The sequence below is a fragment of the Herpailurus yagouaroundi genome, unplaced genomic scaffold (assembly GCF_014898765.1).
Source record: "Herpailurus yagouaroundi ecotype Mexico unplaced genomic scaffold, PumYag 209, whole genome shotgun sequence".
Lineage (NCBI taxonomy): Eukaryota > Metazoa > Chordata > Mammalia > Carnivora > Felidae > Herpailurus > Herpailurus yagouaroundi.
Window position 1 is genome coordinate 435,906 of NW_024412440.1, and position 27,779 is coordinate 463,684.

General features: G+C 35.4%; 1 protein-coding gene and 1 non-coding gene across 13 annotated transcripts in view; one reads left to right on the forward strand and one right to left on the reverse strand.

The window, feature by feature from the left end:
* KCNT2 (potassium sodium-activated channel subfamily T member 2) overlaps positions 1–27,779 on the forward strand; it is a 361,485-nt gene that overhangs the window by 231,338 nt on the left and 102,368 nt on the right. For all 12 annotated transcript variants that reach the window (XR_005784134.1, XR_005784135.1, XM_040453583.1 and 9 more), the window contains 2 exons: positions 20,705–20,854; positions 23,170–23,399. Coding sequence is in view for 10 of the 12 variants with exons in the window: in XM_040453583.1 (XP_040309517.1) it covers positions 20,705–20,854; positions 23,170–23,399 (380 nt within the window). In the remaining 2 variants the exon portion in view is untranslated. The remainder of the gene's footprint in view (positions 1–20,704; positions 20,855–23,169; positions 23,400–27,779) is intronic.
* LOC121016194 (U4 spliceosomal RNA) lies at positions 12,779–12,926 on the reverse strand. The gene has a single exon (XR_005784154.1). It is a non-coding gene; the product is annotated as a U4 spliceosomal RNA (small nuclear RNA).

A 27,779-nucleotide genomic window follows, 5' to 3' on the forward strand; every position in this document is an offset into this window, starting at 1 on the left:
TTAAGGGGACCGTGGAAGATCAGGATTTTTATTGTAGACATGATCGGTTTAGCATACTTGTTAGACTCCCTGAATTGTGTCCAGTATACAGTGTGGAGCTTAGGGACAATTCTACATGGATGATAGAAATTTGGTTGTCATCAGCATACGGACACTTTAAAACCATGAAGCTGGATGAAGTCCCTTCACAGGATTATTTTGAGGATTACTTATAGCCATGCCAGACCATAGTAGGTGGGGACTCTTTGGTTCCCTCACGTATTCACCTGTGTCAAGGGAGTCAGATTTTATGTGCGTCAAAACTATTTTTTAATATTTGGTTGGAGACAGTTTGAGGGTGGCAGGAGAGTTGCTTTAAAGACAAAGCTGGACACCTAGAACCATATACGTATCTGTGATGGAGAAGAAAAAGACTCAGGCCATGCACACATGTATTTTATATGTAAATTAGAATATGTTCAAAACTTTGGTTATTTTTTTGAATGAAGAATGACATGAATGAACACTATACATCACAGTCCTTCCAAGCAATAAACAGTGAAGGTATATAATTTACCATGGCCAATCTTTTGAATCACGGTCTTAAGACACGGGGTTCCTTGGTGTAATGGTTAGCTTTCTGGACTCTGAATCACTGTCTTAAGTATTACAGAGATTAGGACTACATATATTTTGAAAAAGATGACTCAAATATGTACAATGTGAGGCATTTTACTCTCAAGCAATATATTATATTATTCAGTCATGGAATAATTTTATAGAAGAAAGCCAAATAGAATTGTAGGAGGTATAAAAGTATTTTTCTTCTAAAAATATATAAGGTTTTAGTGACCTTTTCAAAGTTTGTTTGGAAGAAATGCATTATAAAAATAACTTAAGTAAGAAAATTGTTAAACTCAGTAAAATTATTTTAAAAGTTAGCAGAAGAGAAAAAGATTAAAAAAATCAGATACCAGAGAAAATGGTTAAATTATATGACTATAAACAGATAACAGTTGCTGGCAGATTCAGGTAATGATAATACATCATTACAAAGTGTTACAATAATTTTATTTTGATTTACATGGCCACAAAAAAGAAGACTTCAAATACAAATCAATTGGTGTATGATATATATTTTAAGTATTTTGAATAAATGAAAAGATACAAGAATTCCAATGATACGTTCCATAAATACATAGTAGAAATAAGGGAGAAGCAAACTTGCTTTTATAGTTTAGTAAAATCAATTTTTAAAAAGTTGCAATTTCATAAATATGTTCCCCGGCAGGGTTATTTCATAAGAAGCCCTTCATTAAGGTACCGGGTGAGTGTGTTCTATCCATCAATGGGATCTGGAAACTGCATATTTGGGTTATTATTGCAATGCTTTTTGTAAAATGAAAGCTAAACACTATTAAATTTTGTCTGTTTTCAATGTAATTGGTCTCTTTAAAAATAGAACACCTTCATTTGTGGTTATTTCCTTAGCTTGCAAAATTTTATCATACCTCTAACCACATGCAACGTGTTTGTAAAATTATAGAAAAATAGTCTTATTCAGCTTTCTATCATGAGCATTATAATTGTGTTCATTTAAACTTAAGTGAAATTTAGGATTTCTCAAGTAACTATTTCACCAGAGATTGCTTAATAGTTTTGGGAAATCTTCAACCACAGTAGAAACACATTAAGCCAATATGCAGTGAAATTAATTTCTGTGTGTGGCATATAAATAGTGGTTTTGTTATTTCATAGAATTGCCAAATTTGTGTTCCAAGGCACAATTAATAATGCTTTTGGATGGATGTTAGTAATTTTCCTGAAAAATAAAATTACGTGCTCAAATAAGATTGGGAAATGCTGGATTACATATTAAAATTTTAATGGCTTTAAAAAATCTTTTTATTTTAGCTAAATTTAGACTTACAGAAAATTGCAAAAATAGTCCAGAGTTCCTACATACCCTTCCCATATTAACTTCCCTTAATGTTTACATCTTACATTATCATAGTGCAGTTTTCCAAATGACCAATTAACATTGGTACGATACAAGTGACTAAATTATTGGCCTTATTTGAATTTCACCAGTTTTACCATTAATATCCCTTTTCTGTTCCAGGATCTTTTCCAAGATCCTGCATTGCATTTAGTTGTTATTTCTCCTAAGCCTCCTCCAATTGGTGGCAGTTCCTGTGGATAAGATTGGAATCAGTATAAACTCATGACATTTAATACACATTTATGCAAAGAAAGATTCAGAAATATAGATGTGTATCTCTATGGGTGTGTGGACACATACACATATAATTCCTAGCTCTGTTTACTTAGAGAGCCTCGAAGCAATGACAGCTCAGTAGCACTTAGCACACTTTAATGCTCACATCTCAGTTACTAAACATAATTCTTTAATAAAAACAACGAGGGCTCCTTGGGGAATCAAGGATTGGTTGAATCCAGGATGAGGGCAGAGAAAGTGTAAGAGGAGTCTGGAAAGTCTTTTGGTGCCAGAAATTAAGGAGTTGCTCAGAAGAGTGTGAGGGGTCATCAAAATGACACAAGAAGTAACCTGAAGGAGTTCCTAATAAGCCAAGATGGGACAATTTGAGAAACAAAATAAATAATGATAACATTAGATTTTGACCCATAAAATCAAGTAAATACACTGATGTAAATAAGCAGTGGGATAAATAAATAAGTGGGAAAGAAGGAATAGCTCTTTCTTACTTAAGAATTCCAACTAATAAATGTAGAAGGAAGAGAGAAATAGGAAGTCATCATTAGGCAAACAGTTGTTGTAGACAAAATCATCTAAAGGGTGCTAATATTAGTGGGTGATAATTTGAAGACAGCCAGGATCACTGTGTGGTTTCAATGTGCCTGTCCATGATATTTGATAACTATGAAAAGAAAAATTACAATTTTATAGTGAAATAACCTTCTAGACACTGCCTTAATCAAGAGATCAAGGTAAACATCACCTTGATCACCCACAAAAAGAGATGTCAACTTCATGTAATCCCTATGATGCACTAAGAAGTACATGACAGAAAAAAAGAAGTACATGACATAATTTCTTTGGTATTCCTGCCAGCATGTTCTGATTATGAGAAAAACATAAGACATACCAGTATTGAGAACATCCTACCACATAATTGACCAGGACTCTTCCAAATGTCAAGGTGGTGAAAGACAAGGGGAGCCCGAGGAACTGAATATTTCTTTTTAAACATTTTTGTCAGCTTTATTTGAGAGTGATTTAAATATTTTAGATAGTATTTTGACTGGAGGAATTCTCCAAGCAAAATCTTTAAGAAAAAAGTATATGTGGAGACAACAAAGAGCAGGGTCAATGGCAGGTAGGGCAATATTTTGTATATATCTTTTTTTGTTGTTGTTTTTAGGTAAGCTCTACACCACAATGTGGGACTTGAACTCACAACCCTGAGATCAAGAGTCTTACGCTATACCGACTGACCCAGCCAGGTGCCCCTATTTTGTTGTATCTTTGAACCTAAGCAGAACTATAGGGACCTGGGCTAGAGATTGCAGAAGGCTTCATTGTTTCTCTGACCTCAGATGAAAATTAGCCATGAGACTTCCTTTGTCTATGACACTCCAACATCCAGGAAGTCCTTATTTTCAATACTGTGTTGAGCAAATAGGCAAATCGAATGTCTTTTACCATCTCCAGAAAAAGGACCAAGACAAGGGAGGGAAGCACAGACAGAGGTAGAGATTAAGGTTGGAGAGTTTTTCACCTTTTAATACTGGGCTAGTCACAGAGGGCCCAGGGAATCAGTTGCCATGAGAGAGGAGGAGAAAGTTTCTTAAAAGTAAGATTATAGTTACCACCTTGACTGAAAGAAAGGAAAATGAAAAAAAAAATGTGAGGGTGGGTGGCGGGACAAGCTCAAGAGTTACCTTTAGTTCTGTTGGAAGTTTCGCATTCCAAAACTGTGACAGAAGATTACGTTTCGCAATCTGGCAGATCTAATCCAGTCACCCTCTTCCCGTAAGAAGCTAAAAGTAGAGTGTTTACAAGGATGACGGGCACTTGGTTTTCCTTTAGAGCAAAACATAATTGTTTTCTCCAGTTCTAATGTTTGATTGTTCTATTTCAAGTCATTGTCACTTGAAGTATAAATCTTGAAATTTATTTGATAGAACTTTCTTAAATCCGAGGCTCTATTTCCGTTAACATGTTGATTGTATACTTTTCAGTGCTTTCAGTCAGAACTGAGAATATTAACAGGCTCTTTTTCTCTCCCACCAAACCTCAAGTCTCCTTTCCATCCTTAATATCTCACGCCATTAGGAACCTAGTAACTTACTGCTACTCAGACTTCCAGACAAGAAAGGAAGGTCATAGAAAGGGCTTTTACATATTTCCTTCCCCTGTCCTTTGCTTTTCCACTACGGAGCGTGAATTTCACTGCATCAGGAAACTACTTTTTCTTCTAAAACTCTTCCACCTCACATTACCCTGCTCTAAAGTGCTTCAATTTTCCTGGCCATTGTATTAGTTTGCTAGGACTGCCATAACAAAGAAACTGGGTGGCTTACATTTTTTTTCTTTTTCTTTCTTTCTTTCTTTTTTTATTAGAGAGAGAGAGAGAGAGAGAGAGAGAGAGAGAGAGCGAGTGCCCAAATAGAGGAGAGTGGGCCAGGGGAGATTGAGAGAGAATCCCAAGCAGGCTCTCTGCTCAGTGTTGAGGAAAGTGGGTGGCTTAAATAGTAGAAATTCAATTTCGCAGTCCTGGAGGTTGGAAGTCCAAAATCAAGATAGTGGCTGGTTCGTTTTCTCCTGGGGCTTCTCTCCAGGCTTGCAGATGGCTATCTTCTCATTGTGTCCTTACGTGGTCTTGCCTATGTGAGCATGTATCTCTCAAGTCTCTTTGTGTGGCCAGATCTCTCTAATGAAGACACCAGATTGGACTAGGGCTCACACGAAGAGCCCCATTTCAACTTAATTACTTCCTTAAAGGCTGTGTCACATTCTGAAGAATTAAGGGTTAGGACTTTAACATACGATTTTGTAGGGGGATACAATTCATCCATAACAGCTTTGGAGTTGGGAGATACCATGGGTTTTATTGGAACACATCTATAGATTGTTATTATTTCCACTAGACAAACAATTCTGCTGGTTCTGTGGAAACCATTTTTTCATCATGGAAATTGAGGAAGATGGCATTGTCTGTGTTTCTCTAATAGTCATTTTTCCATTTCTCCCATGAAAAATGTTTTTTAGAAAGGGCTTCAAGATTAGAGGTCTGAATGGAAGTAATCACAAGAGAGATGCTGCTTATTTTTCTTTCATGTAAGTTAGTTAACGTGTACTGAAAATCTCCACAGAAATACATTTTATTTGGTGTGTCTAAAATCTACTTGATTACCTGAGAAATGTTTTTCTAAGCATACCTATTAAAAGATCAATTGGAACAGTATTTTATTAGACATATTTTGAGCAATCTGGATGTTGCTCTAATCTGGCAGTCCGCTGCTTGGAAAGCCTTTAGCAGCTCATCATTCATTATCAAATTAGATTCAAATACGTCCATTTAATTTAAGGCCCTCTATACTCTAGTCCTGATTTATTTTTATGTCCTTATCTCCCATGATTCTCTTATATATATCATGTTCCCCAAATAGCATGATCCTAAATATACTTTGTGGTTTCCACCTTCTACATCTTTTTAAAAATGTTGATACTGTTGCATTGAATTCATTTCTTCTGGCTTTTCTGGACGATTTTGCTAAATCAAAAATTCTATTTCCTCATGAATATTTTTAAACTTCCCAATTTAATGTGATTTTTCATTTTTATGAACTTGCATAGAATTTTAATATACCCTGCCCGAGTATGTATTATGTTTTTTTATGTATCTATTTTTTCCTGCTTAGTAGGCTATAATTTCATCAAGGTAGAGAACATGTTGTGCTCATTCTTATGCCTTCTAAGATGTTTTTTACAGCATGGATGCTCAATAAATATTCGTTAAATAAATGAAGTAAAGGATTCACTAAGATGATTCATTGAACCCTTTGCTTCAAACTAGTTTATGATCCACATGCCTTTGTCTGCTCTCCCTCATGAGACTCCGTTGAAATGATGACAGAGAAAGAAAAAATGATAAGCTTTCATTAATGAAAAATAAGTGAAAGGTGTAAGAAATTTCAATGAATTTCTGAGAGATGGAAAAAGGAATATTTTATGATGAACTATTCCCCACCTCCCAGAAGGATTAGAGGCTGATGCACCAGGACAAAATGGCAGCTCCCAGTGAGGCTCTAGGGTACATGATCTCTAGAAAAAGAAAGCAAATCTTCATTGAATTCCTTTGTACTATACAAGTTACCCTTTTTCCATCTATCATAGTACCATTCCCTTGTAGTTAAGTTTAGTCAGACATTTATCACTGGGAAAAATCAGATTTTTTTTCTGAAGGAATTAGAAGAAAATGTCTGAATTATATGCTAGTAGACAGTTTGGAGTTGGGGTTCAATCTTCTATAATCAGGCATTTAGTGGCCCCAGACTAAATACTGTGATCCCTTCCTGTTCACCATAAAGTGTAACCTGCCACTTAACAAAACATTTACAGACAGAGGAATCTGTTTAATATCCCTATACCTCATACTTAGAAGTTTGAAATGTGGCTCCTGCAATTTGTTGACTATCAGCATGCAGTATGAAATTACGGAAATAAATCCAGCCAGATGGAAACAGCTATCTCTATTCTCACTGGAATTGTTTTGGATCCATAGGGAAAGAGGAAAATTTGGTCTTACACTGACCAGTTAAAAAAAAAAGTCAAAATTCAAAAAGAATCAAATCTATTTTTTGAAACAAAGTCTCCATAAACAAGAAAATATTTTAAATATATTTTTAATAAATAGAGAAGTATACATAATAGTTTACAAGAATATTGAAGGTTATAAAAGGATGATGATGACTTTAAAGGAATAAGATGCTGAGGAAATTTTTTTTGTTTGTAGAATTTTTATTTTTCAGAATCTTTAACTTAAATGTCTGTTGACATTTCTGGAGGATTGGATTTACTTTGTAATAATAAGAAAAAACCCATAACAAATAAGGACAGATCTAGAATAGTTTAAAATAATTACAATTATTATTCTCAGGAAGATTTAAGAAGACAACAGTTATGGTGTACAAATAGAAAGTAAAAAAGGCTTTTTGAAATTGACAGAGTGCTGAAATTAAAATTTAATAAAATTCAGTAAACTCCTACAACTCAACAGCAAAATAAATCTGATTAGGGTATGAGCGGAGGATCTGAATAGATATTTTTCAAAGAAGACATAGATGGCCAACAGGTACATCAAAAGGTGCTCAACACCGCTAATCATCAAGGAAATACAAATAAAAACCATAACAAAATTACCACCTCATGCTTAGGCTATTATCAAAAAGACAAAAAATAACAAGTGTTGGCTAGGGTGTGGAGAAAAGGGAATTCTTGTATACTGAAGGTGCTAACGTACAATGGTGCAGCCACTATGAAAAACAATATGGAAGTTCCTAAAAGGAATTGAAAGATAGAACTACTGTATGATCCAGCAATTCCACTTCTGGGTATTTATTCAAAGGAAATGAAAAGACTAACTTGAAAAGGTATCTTGCATTCCCATGTTCATTGCAGCATTATTTGTAATTGCTGGGGTATGGAAACGGCATAAGTGCCTATTGAATAAATGAACGGATAAGTAAGTTGTGCTATGCATGTGTGCGCGTGTGCACACACAGAGTAGAATACTATTTAGCCATAAGAAAGAATGAAATCTTGCCATTTGTGACAATGATGGACCTGAGGGCACTACACTAAGTGGAATAATTCAGATAGAGGAAGATGAATATCATAGAATCTCACTTATATATGGAATTAAAAAAACAAAACAAAACAAAAAAAACCCCCAGAAAGCCAGCCTCATAGATACAGAGAATAGATTGGTGGTTGTCATGGTGTGGGCAATGGAGTTGGCAAAATGGGTGAAAAGAGTTAAAAGATGCAAACTTAGTTATAAAATAAGTAAATCATGGGGATTTTATATACAGCATGGTGACTATAGTTAATAATACTGGATTTCATATTTGAAAGTTGGTAAAAGTAGATCTTAAAAGTCCTCATCACAAGAAAAAAATTCATAACTATGTATGATGATGGATACTGGACTTTTTGTGGTGATCACTGTGCAATATATACACATATAAAATCATTATGGTATATACCTAAATTTAGAATAATGTTATATGCCAATTATACCAAAATAAAAATTTTTCAAAAAAAAAGTTTTGAAAGAAATATCATAGAAAGTTTGAGGATTGCAGATAAAAGGACAGAGATAGAATGCATAAGAAAAAGGATTTGCAGTGCAGGTCAATCCAAGAGAAATAATGTCTGATTTAGTGGAAGTTCCAGAGAACATGGAGAAAATGGAATGTAAGAAATTATGACAGAATAAGGGAGATTCAGATCTTTAAATTGACAAGAGTCTCTTGCTGTAAATTATAATGAATGAAAAAGAACTATACCTAGATGCATACATAGCATTGCCAAATTACAGAGCAATAATGGTGAAGAAAAACTTCTTAAAACTTGTACAAATGGGGGGAAATCTTAGTATTGACTAGTGTTCTTAACTTTATACAAGAGTATCTACTTAACAAGTTTAATTGTAAAGAGATTTATGGAGGAATATGGATAACACTGAGCAAGAAAGTTGACCTCTATCTTGGCTAAACTGACACACAATTTCCCCTGCTACTCCACACAACTAACCAGGTAAAAATCCTAGAACCATACTACCTCTGCAACAAAACGGATGCCACTTGCCCGTCCGTTTCCTCATTTAGCTCTCTACCAAAGTAAATCCTGCATTTGTGTCTGATTGATGGGACCCAGGTCACATGTCTGCATCATAGCTAAAACCAAAAATTCCTAAAAGTTATGGTCAAGATAAGAAAAGTCAGACACTGGGTCTCAGAAAAAGACTACACTAGATTAAAAGCTACATCACAATGTGATGTGGCAAAGGAGGTATCTGTTTTCTCTCCCAGCTGAAAAACAAAACAAACCGAAACAAACCAAAACAAAACAACAAAAAAATGGCAATCATAAACTCCGAGAAAAAAAAGGAACTAAAATAAAGCCAATTAAAGTGTGCCATAATACTGAATAACATGTAGGTTGGTAAGGAAAGAGTAATTTTTAAAATAGTCACTATTGAATAACTTAGGGTACTATGGTGAAGCTTTCATAATTATAGAATTCCCTTTAGCTCTTAAGTGAACTGTGTTGTAATAATCATAATAATGTGATCACAGCACAGTTTCTCTTCTTTTCCAGCTTTATTGAGGTATAATTGACAAAATCATTGTGTAAGTTTAAGGTGTACAACATGTCCTCTCTCTTTTTTTTAATTTAATGTATATTTTTGAGAGAGGGAACTAGTAGGAGAGAGGCAGAGAGGGAGAGAGGGAGACAGGGAATCTGAAGCAGGTTCCACACTATCAGCGCAAAATTCAAACCCACGATCCATGAGATCATTGACCTGAGTGGAAGTCGGATGCTCAACCAGCTGAGCCACTGAGATGCCCTTCTGTTTTTAATCTTAAGCCATTGACTTTTTGCAGCTAGTGAACAAAGTATAAATATTTGTAATTTCAACAATGTAGAAAAAAATTGTACAGCGAATAACGGTTTAGAATAAAAGTAGGGAGAAGATGTGGAAGGGAAGAGGGTCATTAATATCCTCAGGTTACATAATGGAAATCAAGACTGGATATAGTTAGTGTAACAGAGTTAAAGTGTGTTATTTAAAGTTAAAATGTAACTAGTGATTCTGAAGTTTCAAACCTAATCACCAATGAACCAACTTATGTTAGCAGATAGGTTTTATTTGGCCACCAGCCTGATGTAAATATTTTTTTTTTTGAATTTGCCTTTTCAGCAGGCATGTAACAGCCAACCCACCCAAGCCTGCACACTCCCCATTGTGTCACATCTGGCCTGATTTAAGCATTTACTTTACTAACCTGCTCTGTGGACACTAGAGTTGCAGAATAACTCTGGAAGAGGAATCCCAAAGAGGAATTAAAAATGGTAGTATCGTTATCTGAACAGCACCTGTGGGGACTCTCTTGTGAGATCATTCTTTTGTCTCATACCTCAGAGAAGGCAGTCAATAGACAGTGCCTAATACTGATTATAGTGATAAAGCTTCAGAGCATTATCATTAAGAAATACCTTAAAACTCTGCATTAAGCTGAAGATTTGGAAGCTTTTTCTTTCTTTCTTTCTTTTTTTTTTTTTTGGTTAAAATTTGAGGTTTGGATGAAATAACATGCTAAAAATAGCACTGAGTTAAAATATTGTTATGTTTTGGCCATTAATTCATTGTATAAATAATAAATGCATGCATCCATACAGTATAAGGCACTGTGTTAGAAGTTTGGGAAATGCAAAGCACAAGTACATTCTTGTTTAAAAAAATTTTTTTTAATGTTTATTTATTTTTGAGAAAGAGAGAGAGAGGCAGAATGTGGGCAGGGGAAGGGCAGAGCGAGGGAGACAGAATCTGAAGCAGGCTTCATGCTCTGAGCTGTCAGCACAGAGCCCAACACAGGGCTCAAACTCAGACTGTGAGATCATGACCTGAGCCAAAGTCAGGCACCCAACCGACTGAGCCACCCAGGCGCCCCGAGAACAAGTACATTCTGATGAGAAAAGACTAATATTCAATACAGGGTAGGACACAATGTAAACATGGCTTATATATGGATTTGGGACATATTATAAACTTCCCCTAGATTTATTTTATTAATGAAATATCTTCTCTCTGTGGTAAGATTACCTTTGCATACCTTGAGAATAAATCAAATGACAACATGGGAAAACAGTGAACAAATCTCCTAGTTACAAATAATTTTAAAAGGGCAAAAAAAAAAAAAAAGATACTCAAATGGCAAAATGTAGATAATAACAGCAGGAGCTTCTGAAACTCCTATATCCCCAAATATTAGTGTTTATGGTATATAACTTCCCTGGGAAATTCACAATGGTGTTCTAAACTAAAGGGATAGATAGAGTAGCACTATATATGTGTACAAGGGCACAAAGTACTTTATTAGAAGCTGAGTGTATGGTTTTCAGTAAACAAGCAGGCTGTGTTCTGAGAAAGAAAGGGGTAAGTGCACTTCAGGTATGAATTTGTATTCATTCTGATGGAGAACAGTTTAAAATCAGTGGGCTATGACTTCACAGTAGCATGAAAGAGCTGAGAATGACATTCATTATGACAGAAGAATTTACCTTTTCACCTGACAGTTTGAAAAGTAGATGAAAAATCTTTACAGAATTTTAGGATTTTTGTGTGTGTGATAATTAGGCAGCTTTCTGAATTAAGTGAGCATTTCAGAAAATCACATTGGAGTAAGGGCAATGGCTTTTGGCCCACCTTCAAGTATAGTGGGCCCTTTAGATTTAATGTTTAAGCTGTATTTCATTTTTTCTTGAAGTAGATCCCTTTCAAAAGAGTGTTCATTGTTTAAGGTCACTATTAACAATGTTTGAAAGCTGGTGCATCTGGGTGGCTCAGTCCACTAAGCGTCCAACTTTTGGTTTTGGCTTGGGTCATCATCTCATGGTTTGTGAGTTTGAGCCCTGCATCAGGCTCTGTGCTGACAGTGCATAGCCTGCTTGGTATTCTCGCTCTCTCCCTCTCTCCCTGCCCCTCCCCTACTCTCTTTCTCTCTATCAAAATAAATAAATAAACTTAAAAATTTTTTTAAAAATATTTGAAAGCTATATGGCATTTTTCTATTCTCCCCATTCCAACAATTTTTCTTTTCCCAAGAATGGCAAACAGCTTTCCAGTTCCATCTAGTGGTAGAAAGTTGATTAGCATCCACTGACTTGATTGAATCTTAGGACTCAGATTTCTATTTTGGTGTCTGATGACATAAAAAGCTGGGGAAGTTCAGTTGTTCAAGAGTAGGAATGCATAAGCCTCTTCCTGGTAGACCGAGACATCTTAATCTTGTGTTTTATTACTTTTTCTATATTTTCTTTTTAGAGAAGATAACCATATTTGTATGTCAGTTCTGTCTGCAGATTAACAAGAATAAATGTGCATCAAAGTTGTGTGTTAGCTGTTTCTTTTGTATCCTCCCTGTTTTGGAAGCTTCTGTATATTCTAATATACACTTTCCACCTATAAATTACAATTATGTTTCTAGTGACACAGGCTACAGTTTGTCAAAATCATTTCTTTGGCCTACAGTCTTCACTGTAGATTTCCTGAGGTTGATAGTAAAGGCAAGATTGTAGTACAATTTAAATAACTTGATTTAAAAAAAATTTTTTTTCAACGTTTATTTATTTTTGGGACAGAGAGAGACAGAGCATGAACGGGGGAGGGGCAGAGAGAGAGGGAGACACAGAATCGGAAACAGGCTCCAGGCTCTGAGCCATCAGCCCAGAGCCTGACGCGGGGCTCGAACTCACGGAACGCGAGATCGTGACCTGGCTGAAGTCGGGCGCTTAACCGAATGCGCCACCCAGGCGCCCCAATAACTTGATTTTTAAATAATGTAACAGTTTGGGACCATTATGAGTTAATGCAATTCATGTGTGTTTGCAGAAAAGCACCCTGTAAAGAATATAAATAACTATGTGCAAGCAAGCAGACATTAAATTGGGGAAACACAACAGTATAAAATTAAATAAAATGTATTAATTTTAATTAGATTTAAACCTTTGGGTTTTAAATCTACTTTCAATAAATACAATGAGGTAACAAATATCTTCTTGAAAATGGAGCATCAATAAGGAAATTTTATTTTATTTAACATTTCAACTCTATTAGCAATAATCGCGCCTCGGATAAACCTCATTGGCTACGATACCGCCACTGCGCAAAGCTAACATTTCAACTCTAAATCTAAATGACATCCTTTTCCTAAGGCAAAAATTTCCACCTAAGTTATATGTGAAGCCTTTTATTACATAGTGAAGAATGGATTTATATCAAAGATACCTTGTGACAAGGTGCTTTTTATTCCTACTGATGTGAAGGTAATTTAGTTTGATAAAAAAATAGGTATAGGGGCGCCTGGGTGGCGCAGTCGGTTAAGCGTCCGACTTCAGCCAGTCACGATCTCACGGTCCATGAGTTCGAGCCCCGCATCGGGCTCTGGGCTGATGGCTCAGAGCCAGGAGCCTGTTTCAAATTCTGTGTCTCCCTCTCTCTCTGCCCCTGCCCCGTTCATGCTCTGTCTCTCTCTGTCCCAAAAATAAAAATAAATGTTGAAAAAAATTACAAAAAAAATAGGTATATAAAAACAACTAATTTGGCAATCTGTGTGGATTTCTACTAATGATTACATTTTATAACCTTGAAGGCAGTGCTTCATAATATCATGCTTACTCTTCTTGGCTTTACCTATAGTTTGTGGTGTGCTTATATGCATACAGAAAATATGAAAATAAAATCAAATTTTATTTTAAAAGTTATTAGTATTAGTTTTTTTAAAAAATACCATCCATTTTTATAAGGAAATAGGAATTTGTCAGTAGAATAAGGTTTTATGATGTTTTTGTTTTTAATGCCAACTCTGTTATTGAGCAGAGCAGTTCAGCACATTCCTAAACTAGAAAGAGATTATGTACTATAATACAATTTCAACCTCTTCTATCTGGCACAGGAAATTCCAGTTAAATCCTTGTTTCTCCCTTTGGGAAAATTTGAGGTGGGGAAACTTGCAGAGACAAAATTATGTAAAATTCTTTTACTGCATTCAGAAGCCTGCATTAAATACATTTCTGCAAAGAGCAGACTCAAGTACTTACTAACAGTCCTCCTTACACTTGGTTGACCGTGTTAAAGCTCAGGAGATTGGTATGTGAGTTAATTTGCTTTCTGGCAATAAATACCCATTTGCCTTGAAAGTATAATCATAGATTAATGAGGAATGTGCAACTTGCATCTAAAAGAAAAATAAAATCAGTTGTCAGAATTGATTTATGTATCATCCAGAAGTTAACTGGAACAAATTTTCCCAGATATTTCTAACTTAGGAAAACTAAACAGAATTGAGCAAATATACTATTTTTACACCAATACTTACTATATTGGGAGGGACTTTCATGCCCCCCAATTGGTGAAAGAGGAGATTAGAGAGGGGGATGGATAGAGGAGTACAGTGCTCTTGCACCTACCCCAGCCATGTGAGGAGAAGTACAAAAGAATTATGCATTACTCATGGAGAATAGGGCTGTCTGCAGGAAGTGGGAACTAGCATCTCATCCTTTAGTTGGACATTTGCTTATATTGTTTCCTGTGATTAATTGAACATGAGGAAAAAAGAATTAGAGAAAAATGGCAGAGCTAGAAGACAGCCTTCAATCCCATGCATGGGTTTTCCACAGCATGACCGATAGCTTAAAAAGATCTGAGCCATATTTCTGGTACCCCATCTGAGTGTGTTGGTCACAAGGTGAGGAAACTCAAGCAGTTAGATTGTAGGATGTACCACTGGTAAATAAGATGAGGGAAAGTGGAAGAGACTTTCTTATCAGTGATCATATACCAAAGTACAGCCCTCATTCCCCATAAAGGGATATTCACATGTGCCTACAAGACCCTTTATAGCGATTACTAATTAGAATTACTTTGAAGAGCTGCAACATCCTGTGGAGGATCAGCCTGAACTGGTAAGATTGAAATTTCAAATGGGGTGAGACTGAGCTTTTTAATAACTGAACATGATTTGAAAGAAATGGGACCTGCCCAAGATATTATTATAAGACAGGAATGGGGGATTTGACAGGACGTACTTAGAAGGCTACAAGGTCTTGAAGACTTTGACAAAGGGTTAGTTTATTCACTTGACTAGGCGTTTTTCCCCCCTTTCTCCAAAGGAATTGTCTATCACCTTTCCTTCCACTTCTCTTTAAAAAAAAAAACAAAAAATTACTCACTTAGACATTTGTTTAGAGTTTAGAATGCATAGGAGAGCAGACACAAGCTTTGTTTCCTTCTAAGCTGCCTCATCTAAGTTTTTTCAAGGCTCTCCTGACTCTAGTTTTGGGTGCATGCATTTTACAGCATATCTCTTTATGCAGGGGAAATAGATATCTCAAAGAGGTTCTTTCAAATATGAAGCATATACTGTTACTCTGTATTCCATTTATTGTCTTATTAGAATATTTCATTTTCATATTCCTATCAGTTTTGTTTTTCTACTATACTTTTATAAACAGCTGGAGATGGCAATGATTTTGAAAATAAAGGTGGACATAAACTGGTTTAGGAAGCATTGATTACGAGTAAGTTTTCAGTAAAAATGTTAGAACATCCTAAAAAGGGTATGGAGTAAACTAGGCTGTACTGTTTTACAGGTTGCAATATACTTTGAGCTTGACAGGAAGTAAATGCACAAACCAATTATTTTCCCTAAAAGTTCATTTGCTTAGTGTAAACACATCTTAAATCTTCATTAAATGGCTTTTTGTAACTTTCACTAAGCTTTCCATTCTGTGTTTTTTCTCCCTAATATCTTTTGTGTTTTTACTGCTGCTGAGGTTAAATTTATTTCATGTCCATTAGCAATTGAGGAACTCCATGATTATTTTTTCTAATTCTAATGGCAAATTCATCATAGGGAAAGTAATTGGTTAGACCTAAAAAATGATTCTGGTGAGAAGACAGGTATTATATAATTAGGAAAGCAGAACATTTAGTAATTGAGCATAAAGAACATCGTTAGGTTATTCTTTTATCATTTAACCAAACATTTATTAAGCACTTACACTGTGTCAGAATGGATGTCAGAGTCTCAAAAGTATAGTGGTAAACAAGACATGATCCCTTTCCTCATGTGGCTTATTTCACAGGGAAGCAAGACATTAAAGAGTAATTAATACAATTTAGTGTTACTATATCATGAACAAAGTACAGCACTGCAAAGCTAAGAAGTAATGAGTAAGCTATAGGTCAGAGAATGAGTAGAGCTTTGGAGATAGGACGAACACCCTTGTGAAGAGTCCAAAATATAAGAAAGAGTTTCTTGTTCAGGGTAAATTAAGGAGTACTCATGGCTGGAACACACGAGAGAAAGAAGACAGAGGTAACAAATGAAATTTGAAAGATGGGTATAGCATAGGTCCAGAGGGCTTTGTAATGATGATAAAGAAGTTCACATTTTTAAAATGGAAGGAGGAAGCCCTTTAAACATTTTCAACAGGAGAGTGACATGAACTGATTGGAGTTTTTGAAATTCAGTCTTCTGACAGCACCATAAATAGATTTGTAATGACCAATACTGGAGGCAAGGAGGCCAGACAGTGGGATAGGACTATTTGAAAAGTGTAAGAATTGATGGAGAAAGGGACAAGTGGTGAGATCAAGACCCACCTAGATGGTGGAATTAAAGAATTCTCTGGTATGAGAAGTTTGGAAATATCTTTTTATTTATGTGATTGTTTTCCTCCATTGAAAAATAATCTTGAATTGTTTCTGTCTATAAACATAAAGTAAGATAGATGAAGAGAAAATTTAGGGAGAATAGTAAATTGAAGACAAAGAAAAGGTTTTTTTTATACGTCTACAGGCCGTAAAATGCCCTTTTTAAAAATAGAGATATAACTGCCAGGTAATATTACATTAATGTCAGATGTACAACATAATTCTCTCTATATATATGGGTATATGTATACACACATACACACATGTATGTAGAGAGGAAATGATCATGCCAATAAGTCTAGTTAACATTCATCACCACACATACAATTTTTTTTCTTGTATGCCAAACTTTTGAGATTTACTCTCTTAGTAGCTTTCTAATATATAATATAGTATTATTAACTATAGTCCTCATGCTGTACATTATATTCCAGGACTTATTTAGTATATAAGTAGAAGTTTGTACTTTTTGCTCACCTTAACCTGTTTCACCCATCTCCCCAACTTCCCCTTTGGCAACCACCAGTCTGTTCTTTGAATCTAGGAGTTTACTTTTTGTTTACTTTTTTTTTCAGGTTCTACATCTAAATGAGACCATATGGTATTTGTCTTGGTGACTTATTTCACTTAGCTAATAACCTCAAGGTCCATCCATATTGTCACAAATGGCAGGATTTCCTTTTATATAGCTGAATAGTAACTCGTTATATATATTTACACCACATTTTCTTTATTCATTCATCCATCTACAAACTCTTTAGTTATTTCTATGCCTTGGTTCATGTAAACAATGCTGCAGTGGACATGAGGTGCAGATATCTTTTTGAGTTAGTCCTGTTTTTCTTTTTTTGTGATGCAATTATAAATTTCTCAGACATTCAAAAGTTGTAAGATTATTGTCATTAACATCCAGGTGCCTAGCATTTCAGATTAAAAAAAAATGAACATTACAAATGTTTCTGAAGCCCACATATATTATCTCTGATTGACTTCTTTCTTTCCTGGGACTTAGTTAACTAAAATAACAAATCTGGAATCCCTTCTTTTATTTAACATTTTATATTTGAGATTTCTCCATGATGTTTTATAATCAGTAGTACCTGCATTTTCACTCTTATCTTTATGGATTCTACTTATTTATTTGTTTATCCATATTTCTGATGGACATGGGTGCTTGAGATTTTTATATATTTTTTCTCTTCCATTAGCAAATCCTTTCTGGTCTACCTTCAGAACACACCCAAAGTCTAATCTGGTCCAAACCATTGTCATCTAGCTGGATCATTATATTAACCTCTTCATTGGTCATAACCCCTTCTTCAGTCTCTTCTCAGCGTCCTGACCTGTGGGGATTTTTGTAAAATTTAAGTCAGAATCTTCTCCCATTCTGTAGGTTGCCTTATAGTTTTGTCGATTACTTCCTTCACCACACAGAAGCTTTTGATCTTGATAAAGTCCCAATAGTTCATGTTTGCCTTCGTTTCCCTTGCTTTCGGGGACATGTCTAGTAGGATGGGTAGATGGGTGTTGGGTATTAGGAAGAGCACTTGTTGTGATGAGCACTGGGTGTTGTATGTGAATGATGAATCACTGAATTCTACTTCTGAAACCCATATTGCACTGCATGGTGGCTAACTAACACATAAACAATAAAAGAAGACAAAAAATTAAAGTCAGAATCTTTTGTGCCCATCTTTGAAATCCTCCAGTGACTGCCAAATCATCCCAAGTACAAGTCCAAATCATTGTAAAATTTGTATATGACCCCTCTCCCTTCCCAGTTATCTCTCTGGCCTCATTTTTTCTCCTCCCCTACTCCAGCCAAAGTGGCCTCTTTGTTCTTTGTTCTCTGCTTCAGGAAAGTACTTGTTGGCCCTTCTGCCTGAAACAGTATTCTCCTGAGTATTCCTATGGTTGCCTCTCCCACTCTCTTAAAGATTTTTACTCAAATGTCAACCTCCCAGCAATGCCTTCCTCAACCCTACCTTTCTTTTACTTTTCAATTCACTGCTCAAAATTATTCCCTCTCTGATTTTTCTCCCTACACTAATCACTTCCAACATAACACAGTTTGCTTCTTTTGTTTACTGTCAGTCTTCCTTCACTAGAGGCTTCAAACAAGAAGGCATTTTTGCTTTCTTAACTGCCATAACTTGTGAATCTAGAACTTTCCCTGACACAACCTAGGTGCTTGATAAATATTTCATGTAGGAATTAATAAGTGAGAACTGAACTTACCCAATGATATTAAATGGCATTATTAATTTCTTACATTTCTCAAAAAATTTACATGAGCTAAAAGCGGAACATTTTTATATACTTACAATTAGCTGAACCTAGAGATTCTTGGTTACCTATTAGGAATATATTTGAAGAAATCGTAAAGATGTCTCCTGGCATGAAAGCATAAAATAGCATGAGAAGAAGCAAATGATTTAAGGAAATCCATCTGAAATGTCCTTGTATAACCCTCTCCTTTTCAAGCTACAATATTGTTTTCCCATATCAGCCCCTGGACTTAGATGTATGATTCTTTTGAATAGCTTTTAGTACCCTTGTGTGACAATTATTTGACTCCATGCTACCTTTTGGATCTCAAATAAACCATGATGAATTACCGGCATCTTCTGTTACATTTCCAGCCCATTTAAGTGGATTCTGTCTTTGCCAAGTATCATCTTGCCAAGTAGCACTGTGGTACATAACAAAGATGATTTTATTTTTGTTTGCCAAAAGGAACGTTTTCTCTACCAGGAACAGTTATTCCTAGAAAATAATAGTTAGATGTAGCCATATACAGGCTGTAGTCAAAAGTGTTTTTACTTTATTTTTCCACTTCCAGAAACATATTAAAATTATTACAGAAGAAAGAGTAAAGGTTTTAAAAGCATTAGTGTTCAACAGGTTGCCTGGGCTGCTTAAAGGTGTCTCCAGAATCTAGCAATGAGAAAAGTATAACAGCAAAATAATAATGGAAGCTAACATTTTCTGAGTGATTACTATGATCCCAACATCTGCTAAGTGATTTATTTGTATTACCTCATTTTATCTAACCCAGTGAGGCTGATACTGTTTTTCACAGAAGAGGCAGAGGATCACTGAGAAGTAACTCACACAAGATCTTAAAATTAGGATTCAGATCAGGCAATCAGACTCCAAGGTCTAGGCTCTTGACTCTTAAGCACAATTAAACATACCTGGAAAATATATGATTCTTTAAAACTTAGTTACTCTTCTAAATGCTAATAAATGTATTATCTCTAATAATCCTTTAGACAAAACTCAAGAGTTTAAAATGTTTTTAGAACCCTAAATATGACAAATATGATTTGTTATCTGCTTTTATCCATTCAAAGTCTATAGACAATCTACTGAAATATTTTGATATTTATACATTTATCACTTTCCTCCTAGAATATGCATTTTTTGTGTTTATAGAGTCCATAAGCTTTATTCAGAAAAAGTAAATGAAATATATTATAAAACATAGGAAAAAATAATTTTTCATAGGTTGACTTTTTTAATATATTTTCAAGGCCACTGAGGAGAGCATTCCAGAAAATAGAAACTGTACTTTCTGTGATAAACTTATATTCTTTTAAATAATACTTCTGGTGATTGAAGACCCTTTTATCTTGAAGAGGTATCTTTTCTTAACTGCTACATAATTGGAAGGAAGCCATTGCTATGATATGGACAGAAATTAAGAGTATGTTTTCTGTGAAATCAACTTGATAAGTTGACAAGAATGAATACATAATTATAAATACAAAGCAAAATCAGTTACCTACAGGGGCCAAATAGGTATCATAAATGAGATGAAGTAGGCGCCATGTTACTTAGACTATAAAACAAGTGTAATATGTAGGATTTGCATGACAGGATAGACATAAACAGAAATTAAAATGAAATGCTATAAATGCTATATCTCATTGGTTCATGGTCAGGATAAATGTTTTCATTAACTGGAGTATGAAAAACTACTTTCTAGGATTGTGCCATCTTTCAAGCTTATTATATATTGTGTTAGTTTCAAAATTTTTGTAGTAATTCTTTGTGTTTGTAAATATCATCATTTTAGAGCACCATACATATACTTCTTTGCACTGTGTTTACTAATTCTTCCTGGGAGGAAACTCCAAATTATGTATGGCAACTGTTTTTTTGTTTTTTTTAACTTCATTCACTGTGTTTTTCTCTTGGTGTGCGTGTATGTGTGTGTGCTTTTGTTGCAGAGAAGGCCAGCAGTCACCAGAACAGTGGCAGAAGATGTATGGTAGATGCTCTGGCAATGAAGTATACCACATTGTTTTGGAAGAAAGTACATTTTTTGCTGAATACGAAGGGAAGAGTTTTACATATGCCTCTTTTCATGCGCACAAAAAGTATGTTTCTGCTTCCAGAGTGGACTTAAAATATAAATCAATCATACCTTTTAAACACAGCTTTCTAAAATACAGCCCATATTGGTGCTCATGAATTCCAAGTATTATGGAATTTTTAATGTAATTACTGAGACATTTGAACTCTGAGCTTCTGTATGATCTCTACAAGTTAATATTATTAGGTATAAAGTATAACTTAGTAGGAATATTGACTTTAGTAACTTCTTTTTAAAGTTGATTTTGAGAGAGACAGACACAGTGCAAGTAGGGTAGGGGCAGAGAGAGAGAGAGGGAAAGAAACCCAAGCAGCCTCCATGCTGCCAGTGCAGAGCCTGACATGGGGCCTGAACCTATGAAACCTTGAGATCATGACCCCAGCCAAAACCAAGAGTCAGATGCTTAACTGACTGAGCCACCTAGGTGCCTCGACTTTAGTGATTTTTAAATTGTCTTTAACATATTTTAATCTATTAATGGGGCACCTGGATGGCTCAGTTGGTTAAGTGTCTGACTTCAGCTCAGGTCATGATCTCGTGGTTCTTGAGTTTGGGACCCCTTGTCGGGCTCTGTGCTGACAGCTCAGAGCCTGGAGCCTGCTTGGGATTCTGTGTCTCCCTCTCTTTGCCCCTCCCCTGCTCGCTCTCTCTCTCTTTCTCTCTCTCTCTCTAAAATAAATAAACATTAAAAAACTATTAAAAATATTTTAATCCATTAGGAATTTACAAATAATGAAATGAATCTTATTTGGAGATCTAATTATAAAGTGTTGTTTAAACATGTAAACAAAGGGGTCACCTGGGTGGCGCAGTTGAATGTATGACTTCAGCTCAGGTCTAGATCTCTTAGTTCTTGACTTCAAGCCCCACATCAGCTCCCTGCTGTCAGCACAGAGCCTGCTTGGGATCTTCTATGTCTGACACTGCCCCTCCCCAGCTTGCACGTGCCCTCTCTCTCTCTCAAAAATAAACATTTAAAAAATGTAAACAAAGTCATAATAACATTTATAAAAACTAGACATTTAAAAAAACTTTCTTTGGCCAGAGAAATAAGTTAAAAAGTAATCAATAGTATCTTCTAATTGAAACATGAAACATAATTTTTTTTCCTTTTTGAGAAAAATTATTTACTGAAGAAATAAAAATGTATGTTTATAATGAAAGTAATATATTGTCAGTATTATAAATATATTGATAAAACATTTTTAAGGTTTATTTATATCTAGTATATTCTACTAATGTAATATTTTATGTATTACACTTAAATTCTCCATGTGATTCTATCCATACATACTAAATATACTTTTGATGTTTAAAAAATATTTAGTTTATAAATAATTTGTATTCAATAGATTTATTTGTAACACTATAAGACATATTGAAATAAAAACATTCAGGACATTTTCTGTTTGGAGCATAACCTGAAAAAGTATAAAAGCAATTATTAATATCTGTTCAATTTAGTGCTTGATATTTCTACTAATTAAGCTGTGCACCTATTCAGACTATTAAATTTTTTATTCCTAAAATTCAGAGTAAACCAAATATGGTAGACACAGAACTAAAAGAAATTTAGGGACCCTGATTCTTTGTCATGTGACGTTGGTAAGTTTCTTCCTCTCCTTTAGGCCAATGGCTTTTAATTTTTTTTGACTAAGTAATGTTGTTTTATGTTTTTTGATCAAATGAAAATTCATATTTAAGGAAAGACCCAATACACACACACTTTATAAAAAAAATTCTTACCCTTCCTAATGATATAAGTATACATCAGTACAATATGCTGATGTTTTCTATTATCTTTTATTCTCTTCTGCTTTATTTAGGTGAACATATACGTACATATATATATATGTTATAATCAACTAAATTGATTTCACAACACACTAAGGACATAGTTTCTTTTCCTGTGAAAATAGGAAAGTCTTGAGAATCTTGAGTCTTGAACTTTTAGGATCTTTTCAAAACGCTTTAAAAGGCTTTGATTTGCTGGAGCGCCTGGGTGGCTCAGTTAACTAAGCGTCCGACTTCGGCTCAGGTCATGATCTCACAGTTTGTGGGTTCGAGCTCCATGTCGGGTTCTGTGCTGACAGCTCAGAGCCGGAAGCCTGCTTCAGATTCTGTGCCTCCCTCTCTCTTCTGCTTCTCCCTAGCTCATGCTCTGTCTCTTTCTGTCTCAAAAATAAGTAAAAGGCTTTGATTTGGGTTCTAATTTTCCTCTGCCTTATAACAGTTTGCTAATATGAAAACTTAAAAACAAAAACTAAGAGCTTGCTGAATCACAATTCTTAAACTTTTATTTATTTATTTTAAATTAAGGTTTGGCGTCTGCTTGATTGGTGTTCGGAGGGAGGATAATAAAAACATTTTGCTGAATCCAGGTCCTCGATGTATTATGAATGCTACAGATATATGTTTTTATATTAATATTACCAAAGAAGAGAATTCAGCATTTAAAAACCAAGACCAGCAGAAAAAAAGCAATGTATCAAGGTCATTTTATCATGGACCTTCTCGATTACCTGTACATAGCATAATTGCCAGCATGGGTAAGTATAAATAAATTTGAAAATATCATTAGTTTCTTTCTTTAAAAAAGCATAATAAATATACTCCAATGTTTGTTAAAATTTCAACATCAAATTTAGAAACTACTTGTGTATATTATAAATTTGGTGTAGCTGCATATACAGAACAAAGTTTCTAAGCTATTAAACTGGTAAGAAATGTAGCTAATTCAAAATTGCCAACAATTTTTCATATTTTTGATTATAATACAAATACCCAACACTTGTGTATTTCTTTTGTAAGTTCTGTATCCAGTTATCAACAGAGGCTATTTCAGATATTCACCATTTTTCTCAAAACTCTTCTTCCATTCTCCATCTCAGGATTGAAGTTAGGTTTTATAACCTAGAAGTTAAAAAAAAAGGAAATAGATCCAGAAAAATAAGAATTTCCTTTAAAATTTGCTACCAAACTTCCTACAAGCCCACAAACATTCAGTTTTTGTCACAAGGAAATGTGTCCTTTCTTTTAACATTTAACATTTTAATAGGAATGTCATCACTTATATAGTGGGCCCATCTCTTTTACCTCTTCTGGAACCTCACCTGTGTTTTGATTCATCCTCATTACCTGACTTTATTTTTTTCAAAATCATTGGCTCATTTCTCCTTCCTTTGTTTTTTTTTCTGTCTCTGTCTCTGTGTGTCTCTCTCTTCATAAACACACACACACACACACACACACACACATACACACACACACACACACCCCTGAACCTCTTGGAATGACATCTTCACAGGTAAATTCCTTGAAAGAGTTGTCTTCAGTTGCTGGCTTGTTGTCCCTTCATGCTCTACCCAGTTCAGTCTGAAATCTGCAGTCCTTATATCACTACTCTGACAAAGTCACCACTCTTCTGTTTGTCACTAAATTCATTGGGCATCTTCACAGCATGGGATAGTTTTGACCATGTTCTTCCTGAAACACTCTAGTGCTTTTTCTCTGTATCGTGTACATTAATTTTCCCTAAATAGTCCCATCTGTTCCTATAGATTGATTTGCCTGCCAAAAATTGATGATTCTCTCATGTAAATCATTAACTTAAATTTCTCTTCACAACAACATATTCAGCGGTGTACTGGTTATTTCTGTCTGGATGCCTCACAGGAAAAACTAGCACAGCATATTCAAGTTGAACCAATCTTTCTGCCATCATGCAAAACCATCTTCCTCCTCTATTTTTTGGCTAAAGAACAGATGACACATTATAATTTATAAAGTCACAATTCTGACTTTTCACTCTTTCTCTCCTCTCATATCTCAGAATTCACCCAATTCTATTAAATCTGATCATTGAGTAACCCTGAGAGTCATTCCCTTCTCTCTTTGTGCATTGTCTGTATGGTCATGGTCTCAGTCTCCATCATCTTTCCCCTCAACTGCAGGGTCAGTCCCCACAACCTTCTCTCCATGCCTTGGTGCTGTCTTGCATTCTTCTCCACCTTGAAACCAGAGTAATAATTTTTACATAATTTTGATAGTGTCATTGTCCCACATAAATCATTTGAATTGCTTCTTATTGGTCAATGGGAGAAAGAAATCTAAATTTTATAATATCACATGGCTTATAACTTGGATGACCCAAATCTCTTATTCTCATGAGTCAATCCCAGTTTCCCCAGGACGGTTCCAGTTTATATACATTGTCCCGGGTGTAATTATTGAATTCTTGATTCTCAAGAAGATAAATTACACAGTCACTTTACTTATAAATTGTTTTAATGATTCCATCTTAATTTTCTAGTCCTGTATTTTATCATCCCTTTAATTGCACTCCTAATTCCCAATCATACTAAATTCCTTTCAATCTTCACTAATGGTTTCTGACCGGTAGACCTTCGCACATGAAGTTTCTTTTGACAGGATCTACTCCCCAGCCTCCAACTTTGCCCTGGTAACAACTTCTAATCCTTTGTATCTCAGTCTCAATATCAGTCTTTCTGAGACATATTCCATGGCTCTACTTGGACTGTATTAGGTAACCCTGTTTGTCATTGACATAGAATATTATCTTTCTTCTACAGTAGTCCTACTCATTATCTTTCCATTATTCACAATTACTTATGGAGTACCTAGTATGTGCTGGAAACTCTTATAAGTATTTATGATAAATTAGTAAACAAATAGACAAAGATCCCTACCTCCCAGAGCTTACATTCAATCACAGGGAAGACTGGCAATAAATAGCACATAAAAAATAAATTATTTAGTGTGTTAGAAAGTGATGAGTAATAAGAAAAAAGAAAGAGGGAAACAGAGCTAGTAAAAAAAAAGTCTATGAATTCTGGAGAGACTGGATTTTTAAATGAGGTCGTTATTGGGCCTTATTGAAAAGGTGACATTTGAGAAAATACTTGAAGAAAATGAGGGAATTAGCTCTGTGCATATCTGGAAGAAGATCAAGTCCCCACTGGGAGCCTAACTGGGTGGTCTGGGAACAAGGTTCCCAAGGTAAAAAGGTTCTTGTGACTCAAACACAGTGAGGGATAGTGGGGTATAGGAGATGAGGTAGAAGACATAAAATAAGACAAATTGTGTTGGGGCTTTTAAAGTCAAATTAAAGATTATTGTTTCTACTCTGAGTGAAGGAGGATTCATTGAAAGTTTTAAGCAGAGCAATGGCATGACCTCATCTATGCTAACCTATGTTTTAATACAATCACGTTGGCTGCTATTGAGATTCTTGGTTTGGCCAAAGGATCAGAGTATTATCAAGTGGAAATAGTAAGAAGGAGAAAATTCTGGGTAAACTTTGAAGATAGAATAATTAGGGTTTGCTGATGATTGTAAATAAACTGAGAAAAGAGAACTGTGAAGAACTCCAAGGTTTTCGGTTTAAGCAACTGGAAAAAGGGAATGGCTGTCTATTGAGATAGAGAAGGCTTGGGGGAGTGCAGGTTTGGCTGGGGTTGTGGGGGGGGTGGGGCGGGTAAAAAGTTCAGTTTGGGTCACACTGAACTTCAAATGTTTGTTTGACATTGAGAAAAAGATGTCACATAGGAAGTTAGACATAAAAGTCTAGAGTTTAGGAAAGAGTTGTATACCGAAAAGGTAAATTTGGGGTTCGTGAGCTTATGTATTATATTTAAAGCCATGAGACTGAACAAGGTCATTGATGAAATAAGTATGGACAGAAAAGGGATAAAAACAAAGAGTAAATCCTGCAGGATATCAACATTAAATATCAGGGAGATGAAAAGAAACCAGCAAAAGAGACCAAGAAGGAGCCGTTGGCAAGGTAGTAAGAAAGCCTGATGAGTGTGTGGTCTTAGAACCCAAATGAATCAAGTGTGTCAAGATACTGGAGTGATCAGCCATGTCTACTGCCACCAATAGTTCAAATAACATCAGAATTGAGAACTGGCAATTGAATGTAACAAAATGGTGACCGTTGCTCTTTCATTGGAGTGGTAGCGGAAAACGGCAGATCAGAGGGGTTCATGACAGAATGGTAGAAGACAAATTAGAGATGCTAGGCCCAGTGTCTCTCAAAAAGTTTTGCTGCAAAGGGATGCAAAGAAATGACTTTGTAGTCATGGTGAATATACAAGGAAGTGAGGAGGGCAAGGCAATCGGGAATATATTTAAGAGAATGAACATAATGATAGACCGTGGAACTTAATTTAGCTAAGGAAATGAAAAGCCATCTTTGGTTGAAGGAAGCTGAAAAGGTAGTGGATTCAAAGATTATAATTCCACTGGGAATTAAAAAGGGTAGAGGTGGAAGGAGAAGAGGTGAAGGTACATATCAGAGAATGAGATGCCAGAAATAGAGTTTACATGTAGTAAATAGTAACTGTCGGGGCGCCTGGGTGGCGCAGGCGGTTAAGCGTCCGACTTCAGCCAGGTCACGATCTCGCGGTCCGTGAGTTCGAGCCCCGCGTCAGGCTCTGGGCTGATGGCTCAGAGCCTGGAGCCTGTTTCCGATTCTGTGTCTTCCTCTCTCTCTGCCCCTCCCCTGTTCATGCTCTGTCTCTCTCTGTCCCAAAAATAAATAAACGTTGAAAAAAAATAGTAACTGTCAGATTTAGGGTATGACTGTGAGAGTGAATCATTAAAGAATGGTGGAAGAAAAGGCCATTAGTGGATGAAGGGACATGGAACTAAGTTTAGAGTATTGGAAGGATCATCTTCATGTGTAATGAAATATAAATCTATCTACATGCATAAAGAACCTGCCAAGAAGGAGGACAGACATTGTACTGGACGGACTAATGCAGGAACTAAACTATCCAAGCATATTCATTTGCATTGATGCAGGTATCGGTTAGTTAGAGAGTTGAATTTAAACAGGATTTGCTTTTGCCAGGAGAGTAGGGGAGCAAAAATGTGACAAGGGAGCCAAGAGTGTTTGCTAGCAA